The 9191-nt window shown below is 46.6% G+C and overlaps 1 protein-coding gene across 1 annotated transcript in view; it reads right to left on the bottom strand.

The window, feature by feature from the left end:
* si:dkey-22o22.2 (neural-cadherin) overlaps positions 1–7042 on the bottom strand; it is a 116907-nt gene extending 109865 nt beyond the window's left edge. The window contains exon 1 of the mRNA XM_056601273.1: positions 5891–7042. Coding sequence (XP_056457248.1) covers positions 5891–6863 — 973 coding nt within the window. The 5' untranslated portion in view covers positions 6864–7042. The remainder of the gene's footprint in view (positions 1–5890) is intronic.
* Positions 7043–9191: the final 2149 nt, after the last annotated feature.

Raw genomic sequence — 9191 nt, 5'->3', positions numbered from 1 at the left:
TTTTTCCAGGTAAAATTTAGAAGATCCAATGGCCACTATCTGTCTTGTGTGCAAAGAGATTCATAAACATATGTACCTTTGTAAAAATGTAAAACTTTTACAAATGATAGTGCTAATCAACTATGGATGGTAGCGCTGTTTTTTTTTAAGGCATGCGATGCGAATAATACAAATACGAAATTACACAAAAAAAATATCTTACTTCCTAACCGAATTAACTGTTTTTATTTTCGTCTTTGAACCACTTTATACTTAAGTAGTACAGTTAATGGATTCAAAGTATACTCGCTGAGCACTTTTGATCAGTGTTTGTTTTTGCTATGACAACTGTTGACCCCTGATCAGCTGCAAGAGAAACCAGACTCCAAATGTTTTGCCCACAGTCCAGAAACGCTCTATAATGACTTAACCCGTATTGTATACATCCCTCCTCCGACACTGGCCTGGTCCCAACGGAATGTTTATTCCACTTCCTGTTAGGATACTGAGCCTGTGACCCCTGACCCCTTGGATGATTGGTTTCTTTGTACTGCCGGTTTGGAATCTGGGAGGTGAAGTGTATAAGTGTAAGTCTCTCTCTCTCTCTCTCTCTCTCTCTTAGCTTATGCTTCCGTGTGATTGTTCTCAAAGGATTTTTAACAGTTTTTTTGTAAATAACAATAATAACAATAACAACTAACAATACTTGATTTATAGTCTTGTTTTGTGTTTTTATGGTAATGGTGTTACTGTCTCTCTATCTCTTTCTCCATCCCGCGCTCTTCGTCCATTAGCAGATGCTTCAATCCACAGCGCCGTGCATGTGAGGCTGAGACCAAGCAGTGCACACCATCAAAATGGCAGCAGCTTCCATTATTTTTCAGTTAAATTCGAGATTCCTTTAAAAACAGGGCGTTCTGAATTCAGAAGATATGGAAGATATCAACAAAGTGCTCTACATTCCCACAAGAGCTCAAATAAAGTTCCTCTCAATCGCCGCCCTCCCCCTCGTTCTCCTTAAATACCGGCGTGGAGTCAATCCGTACTATTCAACGGGGAGGAAAAACCTGATTATGTTTTTCATTCAGATTTGCTGCAGCCAGAAGTTTTCTTCACAAACAGTTCCAGAAGCCCTCCAGGACGCGGGGGGATTAAAAAGAAGCGCACCCACGGATTCAAACCCACGTAGGAACAATCCATTAGCCTCGTTTAACCAGTTTAGCATGCATGCAACCCAACTAACACACACTCACAAACATAAATACATACAAACACGCCGGAGGAACGCACACACCGCTCTGACAGACACGAGAGGAAGGCTTGTGGGGAGGAAGGGGCCCAGAGGCGTGACTTAAACCACACACACAATATACACAAACCGACGCATCAAAAACACACACACATAAATATCCCCACTAACACTTCACACATGCACATCAAGAGACAGCCTTGAGCTCTTTGACCAGAAAAATATAAATGAGAGAGATGGAATCATTTAAACTTTAAACTTTTAAGTCAATATTATGTTCTCTAATTACGGGCAAGCAAGGATTTCAACATGCTTCGGCTGAAACACACACACACACAATCACGTGTATGCGTGTGGGGCGATGGGATGGGTGATGGTCAAGTGAGAGAATGAGAAGAGAGATGATAGAGAGAGATAGAGAGAGAACTATAGAGAAAGCAATATCATTAAATCACCCTACACAAACAACCCATGCACAGTCAAAATCATTTGACTTGTTAAACAGGGTTGCAGTCTCTCCCCCCACACTTTTTAACATGTACTGTATATCGACTAAGTGGCTATAATACTGGAAACATCTACAGCTCAGGGTACCGATCAACATGACACACAGGTTAGATGCTTTTCAGATTATTTGTTCCTACGGTCCCCAACCCAATAAAGCAACACCTGGACAAACTCCACAGTTTTTTTTAAAGACCTGGGCACTCACTGCAACCTGAAGAAGACCAACATCAGGATCTTCAAAAAAAGCTCTTCGCTCCAACATCAAAATTATGAATTGTATTTGGACACTATTGAATTACAACACACATATTTAGGCCTATATATCAGTTAGACTGGTACATGTAAAATAGCTATTAACAACCTCAGACACAAAGTCAGAAGAGCCTTCCACGCAATAGAAAGAAACAATCAAACTGAAATCCCAATCTAAATCTGGCAGAAGATCATAGAACCCATTGCTTTGTATGGCAGTGAAGTCTAGGCCCACTCAGCAAACAGCTACAATGTGAAACCTGGAACAAACAACCAATTGAATGCCTGTATATCACTTTTTTTATATATATATATATATATATATATATATATATATATATATATATGCACCTTCAAAGGAAAGCCCCAAACAATGGCTGCTGGGAAGAACTAGGCCAATATTCACTACAAAACAAAATAGTAAAAAGTGCTATTGAATTACACAACCCCCTAAAAACCAAGCATCCCCCAAACCCGTCACCTAAACGCCCTAAAACACCAGAAATGTAAGTCCCCTTCAGCAGCTGGTCCTGAGGCTCAGTTCAATAACTGGCCCTACAGACCCAACTCAACATCAGCAAACACAAAGAAATATCCACTCCACATTAGGAAGACGCTGAGCAGTTACAGGCTGAGCGCACCCAGCCGGGCCCTGGAGACCGGTCATCACAGACAGACCTGCTACCCAGGAGGACAGGCTGAGCACACTTTGTCCACACAAACCAGTGCAAACCGTAACACAATTCCTGCTGCACTGGACAAAGATGAAACAAAGCAGAAGAACATATTTATTTCCTAAATTTAACCAATAATACAGACAAATTCAAATCTGAATCAGACAGTGAAAGAATGTAGCATATCATTGGGGGGAAAACTCAACTACTGTTGTTGGCAGCAAGATATGTCCTCTCCTGTCATAACAACAGGGGCAACAAGGGAAACGCTGTGTACTATTCTCTCATGTACTATTGCTGTTTTCATCGTGTATTGTTGTATTATTGTGTTACTTTCACAGCCTTATTGTCTTTGTCTTTGAACTATTTATATTATTTATGTCCTTGTTACTGTTTTAATTTGAAAATATTAAGGAATGCCTTTCCCAATAAAGCCCTTGAATTGACTTTAACTTAGAGAGAGAACGACTGGTATATATAGAGAGAGAGAGAGAGAGAGAGAGAGAGAGAGAGAGAGAGAGAGAGAGAGAGATGAGGTGATGCTAATTAGTTTGTCTGACACACCACAGTTGAGTCACTGACATCATTGTCCTCAAATCATCCATTAACCTAGCACAACCACACACAAACATGCACAAATACACAAGGATCGGGATGGAGGGGACTGTGTAAGGGACAAACTAGACAGACAGGCAGGAGAAAGAGAGAGGCATAAAGAGGGAGGGAGGAACCTTTAGTGCGTGACACAGAGAGAGATGGAGATAGACATAGAGAAAGAGAGACAGAGCGTGGAAGAGAGACAGAGAGGGACGGAGAGGGAAAGAGAGACAGAGAGGGAAGATAGAGACAGAGAGGGAAAAAGAGTGAAAGAGAGACAGAGACTGAGAGATCGAGTAGTTTAGCAACTTCAGGAAGATGAGAGAGAATTTGAGGACAAAATTGATAGGGAGAGATACAGCAAGACAGATAGAGATAGCGAGAGACAGAGGGATTAAAAGTGTGCGGAAGAAAGACAGAGGACAATAATAGAAAGAGCGAGAGACCCAATAGGGCCAAGAGAGAGAGACAGAGAGAGAGAGAGAGAGAGAGAGAGAGACAGAGAGAGAGAGAGAGAGAGAGAGAGAGAGAGAGAGAGAGAGTGAGAGCGAGAGCGAGAGAGAGAGAGAGAGAGAGCGAGAGAGAGAGAGAGAGAGAGAGAGAGAGTGAGAGCGAGAGAGAGAGAGAGTGAGAGGGAGAGAGAGAGAGAGAGCGAGAGAGAGAGAGAGAGAGAGAGAGAGAGAGAGAGAGAGAGAGAGAGAGAGAGAGAGGGATAGATTGAGAAAGAGAAAGAGCAAGAGAGAGAGCCGTGTGTATGTTTGATAGTCATCGCTCATGACCGCAGCGTTCCCCAGACCAGCGGGACAGACGGTGACCAGACGCCCCACAGCCCGCCGAGGCCAGGCAGGCGGCCACACGCACGGGCCAATCAGCACACGGTTTACACCACTGTCACCAGCGTGTCGATCCAATTAGCACGGAGAGGCCCCCTCCCTCCCCGTCCTGCACTCACACCGGCCAGCTCCACGCCACACAGAGCCCTGTATGCCACAACAGTAAACTTCCCTTAACCAAACAAACCCTAAAGTCTCTGTGGGGGTGCGCTTATTTGGGGGGGCTGTCCAGCACATGTCTCCGCCGGCAGGGTGGGTCTTTAGACCAGGTGAATAAACAGCATATAATTACGTCAAATAAACAAAAAGGGAAAAAGTGTGTGTGTGTGTGTGTGTGTGTGTGTGTGTGTGTGTGTGTGTGTGTGTGTGTGTGTGTGTGTGTGTGTGTGTGTGTGTGTGTGTGTGTGTGTGTGTGTGTGTGTGTTCGTGTGTGTGTGTGTGTGTGTGTGTGTGTGTGTGTGTGCGTGTGTGTGTGTGCGTGTGTGTGTGCGGGGAGGGGGAGTCTTTGGACAGGTTGATTCTCCAACCCCCCAGTGAGAGCAGAACACAGGGCAAGAACCGTTCTACTGTGATGAGGCCTCAGTGTGATTTTGGGGTCCTTAGCCAAACATTTACCTAACAGGGGACTTTCATGGTAGTTGAGCTCTGGGGGAAAGCAAACTCAACCTGAGAGATGATAGGCCTGTATAGGATGCTGTGGTCAGGAATAAATGGCATTTTCAAATGAATAGAACAATTTTTGAGTTTTGTTTATAAATCCATTATTCAGAGTTGGTCGTCAACGGCCCCATTTTCGGCCCCTTCTTCTGTTCGGTCATACACATGTTATGCACGTGTCACATCACACACACTTAATGCTCCCCGGTGTGGAAACGACGAATCTGTTTACCCAATTAACGACCAGCTCGCGGCAGATAACACCTTGGCCCCGGGCTCCCGTCTCGTGTGTCTGGGAGAGGAGGCGGGATGTCAGGGGACCGCGAGGCGACGCGTCAATTAACGGAGCAAATATAGAGGCGCTTTATTACAAGGCCGTTATGTGAAGGGAAGCAGTCACGGTCTGGGTAAGGCGGACTGAAAATGCAGGGAATAAACACGCACACGCACGCACACACAGTCTCTTTCTCTGCCTCTCTCACCCACACGCACACACATAAGTACAAGCACGCGCGAAGAGCGGGCACAAATACAGCACACAAACGCACGGGGGTGCGCGAGTGGGGAGCGCGCCCACACACACACACACACACACACACACACACACACACACACACACACACACACACACACACACACACACACACACACACACACACACACACACATACACCCTCTCACTCTCATTGCCAAGTCTGCCACGCTCCTGAATCATGCCGACACCGAGGCGAGCCATGCGTGCATGCGTAATCAATAGGTCTGTTCAGCAGTGTGTGTATGTGTGTGTGTTCTCCGTTCAACCTCACGAGAGAACTGATGCCTCTCTGGCGCAGATCAATCCTGATTAAAGACCAGGGAAGTTTTTGACAACACCATTAACAGAGACGTGATTGGCTGGAGAATGCGTGCGGCTCGGGAAAAACGCGCGCACATCATGAATTGCAATTAAGAAAAAAAATATTAGTCATATTCTTTTTATGTTTCAATTTTGTCACATTTAAAGGATAATGTATTCCTTTAATATGTTTATTATTACATATTTTGATGAGGATTCTTTACAGAATTAAAGGGAGGTGTATTATATGCGGGGTTCTACATCAGGGGACATAGGCCGAGCCAGCCTAGTTAATAAACGGACTCACCTCTGACATTCTGGATCTTCACCACCACGTCCGTCGGGGACCGGAACGCGTGCGCCAGGTACAACCGCCCCGAGTCGCGCTCTATCTGCACCGGGGAGTCCGGCTCTGACACCACCTCGAACCAGCGCTTGGCAAACTTTTGATCTGGGACTGTGAAAATCAAATCTCCGACTTTGACGTCGTCGGAGACGGTCACGGTGAGGGCGAGTTCCTCCCCGGAGACGGCCCGGGGCCGGCGGGGGGAGCCGGCCCGGGGCTGGCGAGGGAACCTGTCGAAGCCGTCTCGGGCCACCTCGAACTGAAGCCTCAGGGGCTCGCTTATCAGCACTTGGTCTCCGTTGTCTTTGGCGTACACGTGAAGTGTGAAGGCGGTGACCCCAATGAGGGACCTGACCAGTGTCACCTGTCCGCTGGACGGAACCACGTGGACGAAGTGAGACTTTGGCCGCGCGAAATAAGTCACTTGTCCGTTCTTTTCGGCGTCGCTGTCCTTTGCGCTGAAACGGGCCACCTCAGTACCGAGCAACGTCAGCTCGTTTACTTTTACCGTTTTATTTTCCCCTATGAATTCCGGTGCGTTGTCGTTCTGATCCGCCACCTCCACCTGGACCGATGCGGGACCCTTCAGACAGCCCGGCAGCGTCACCCGCAACTCGTATATCGCGATGAACTCGCGGTCCAAAGTTTTGGTTGATTTCAACCCAACATTTCGTTGCCCCCGTTGGAAAAACAACTTGAAATCTGATGCATAATTCCCAGTCAAACCCGTGTCCAGAAGAAGATGCGCCGCGCGACAGTCGCCTCCAACCAGGGGCAGCTTGACTCCGTCCACTGGCGACCCGGACGGGGAGTTCTCCGCAATGTGTCCATAGTGCAAGGATGGCGTCCCGCGAGCCGCTGAAAGTGACACCGCCACTGCGACCAGCAGCTGCAAGGTGCCCAGGGCATGCCGTCCGGTTGCTCCTTTCGTCATGTTTCCATCAAATCCAACCCCGTCCCTCAGAGGCAAGAAACAAGTTCAACCGCGCACTTAGCACAAAGTGTGAAGCAGAGAAGTGCTCTCTTTCCTCTTTCTCCAAATAATTCAATATAACAGCTCCACTGGTTTATTCGTATGAACTGCACCAAAGTGGTAAGTTGGCATCGGCTGGTGCAGCATCACTTCTTGCGCGCACACAGAGGGTGGATTCTACTCCTCCGACAGAGGTAACAAGCCACAGACTCCATGTGCTACGGTTGACACCGCCTCTCCCGGTAACGGAGCCAATCGTGTGCTTTCTAACGGAAAAGACTGACAAGTCCGTGGGCCCCGCCCACTGGGGGATTGAGCTCGCCCCGCGACCGTTGAAAATTGAAAGCGAGTCAGATGGAATGTATAGACGACTGAATAGTCAAGAGTGATGGAGTGAGAGAAGAAAGAAAACGTGACGTACCAATAAAGGGGATACAGTGCGTGTGTGTGTGTGTGTGTGTGTGTGTGTGTGTGTGTGTGTGTGTGTGTGTGTGTGTGTGTGTGTGTGTGTGTGTGTGTGTGTGTGTGTGTGTGTGTGTGTGTGCGTGTGTGTATGTGTTTGTGTGTGTGCTTGAGAGTGGGGTGTTTGTGTGTGTATGTGTGAGAGAGAGTGAGTTTGTGTGAGAGAGAGAGAGAGAGAGCGCTATTTGTATTCCCCTCTACAGTTTAAAACACAGTGGTCAAAGAGGGAGCTGTTTGGCTCCGTGGAGCCGTTGCCTTGTTCCTTGGCTCAGGCTCAGTGGCCGTCAGTATTCTGCTCTGAGGGGCTGAAGACCTCCACAAAGTTGATATTTGGGCAGAACACAACCCTGTGTATCAGTATTTATTAGCATACACACATTTGAAGGCATTTGGGGTGGAGAACGCAGACAAGTACTCAGTCTTAGGAATCTGGAATAACTTTTAAGTTTCCAAGACGACCCACAAGAATAAGATGTGTTCTGGTGTGCAGTATGGAATTAAACCGTTTTTCTCGTTGCTATGACAGGCCTAATGAAACAGGGATCCACTTGATTTTCATTATCACCTTCTTTGCACAGCAGATTTTCCACATATCTATTAATAATACTCTTTCCTTTGCTTCACAAATTGTTCTCCCCTCCGTTATTCCATACAGTTAACACAGATCTCATAGAAACCAAACGCTGTCGGATTAACTCTGCCAAACAAAGAAAAGCATATATTGGCAGCTGATAGAAATTACTTAAATAATAATGATGAATATCTAATGCACTTCTCCTTTGTGTAACTCTTCAATCAGCTATTAGTCCTTATCCATCTATAAAAGATGAATTGCTGTGCTGCTCTTTACGAGCATGGATCCCAGGGGCCAAAGGCCCCATGCGGAGAGTAAAGAGGCCATGGCAGAGGGGCCTGAGGTGGAGGAGTTTGCATGTGTGGTCCAGGAGCGCAGCAAGAGGAGAAAAAGAGCTCAGGTTTCAAAAGAAATTGTGGCAACAAAGATTGACCATGTCATCAGCCATGTCCTTAGAGAGGATGGAGGGCTCAGCTCAGTCTGAGTGGGAGCACTGTGGCATCTATGATCAGACTCTGTCAGACGGAATGACAATAGGTAAGTCCCAATGGTATACCACTGTCTATTTCAACGTTACCCTGTTTGCACAACAAACTGTGTCCAAACGGTGTCTCCAGGAATACAATTGTTTCACCAGTCCCAGTTGCGTGAGTCATAATGCCAATTTTGACATACTTTTGCGTTTACTACAGAAAACCAAACACTGGTGGTAGAATAAACACCTTTATTGCTGAACAGGAGGCTGCCATTGTAGATAAAGTTGTGGCAAAAAAAACTATCAGACAAATAGAAATCCAGGCAGCAGTATTTGTGTTTGTATAAATATCCACAGAGTGTGTTTCGCTACCATTTATCAAGTATGTAACACAGACGATGCTACACGCCACCTAGCTGGCTGCAACACTCCCCCTAGGTGACTTTTATTGAGCTCCTCCAGACAAAGTACGCAGGGTGATGATGCTGAAGCCGGTTATTTTACATTTTGCAGAGGCTTATACATCGCCTGGTGATGATGCCATGCAGCAGGATATCTCCTGCCTGAGTGCGTGTGGAGATGGCTGGTTTAACCCTCGCACATTGATTACTCGATGTGCAACAGGTGTGCAGCCTCACCCAGCCCCAGAGTCTAATTAGTCAGACTCTGCCAGGTTTAGGCTGCTTAAACGCGCCATCATCCACACAAACTCCCACATATTCCTTGCTTACAACAAACCATGTGGGAACGAAGCTGTTCAGAGTTCCATTTTGAGGCA

The sequence above is a fragment of the Gadus chalcogrammus genome, chromosome 11 (genome assembly GCF_026213295.1).
Source record: "Gadus chalcogrammus isolate NIFS_2021 chromosome 11, NIFS_Gcha_1.0, whole genome shotgun sequence".
Taxonomy (NCBI): Eukaryota; Metazoa; Chordata; class Actinopteri; order Gadiformes; family Gadidae; genus Gadus; species Gadus chalcogrammus.
This window is presented reverse-complemented; position numbering and strand designations above follow the sequence as displayed.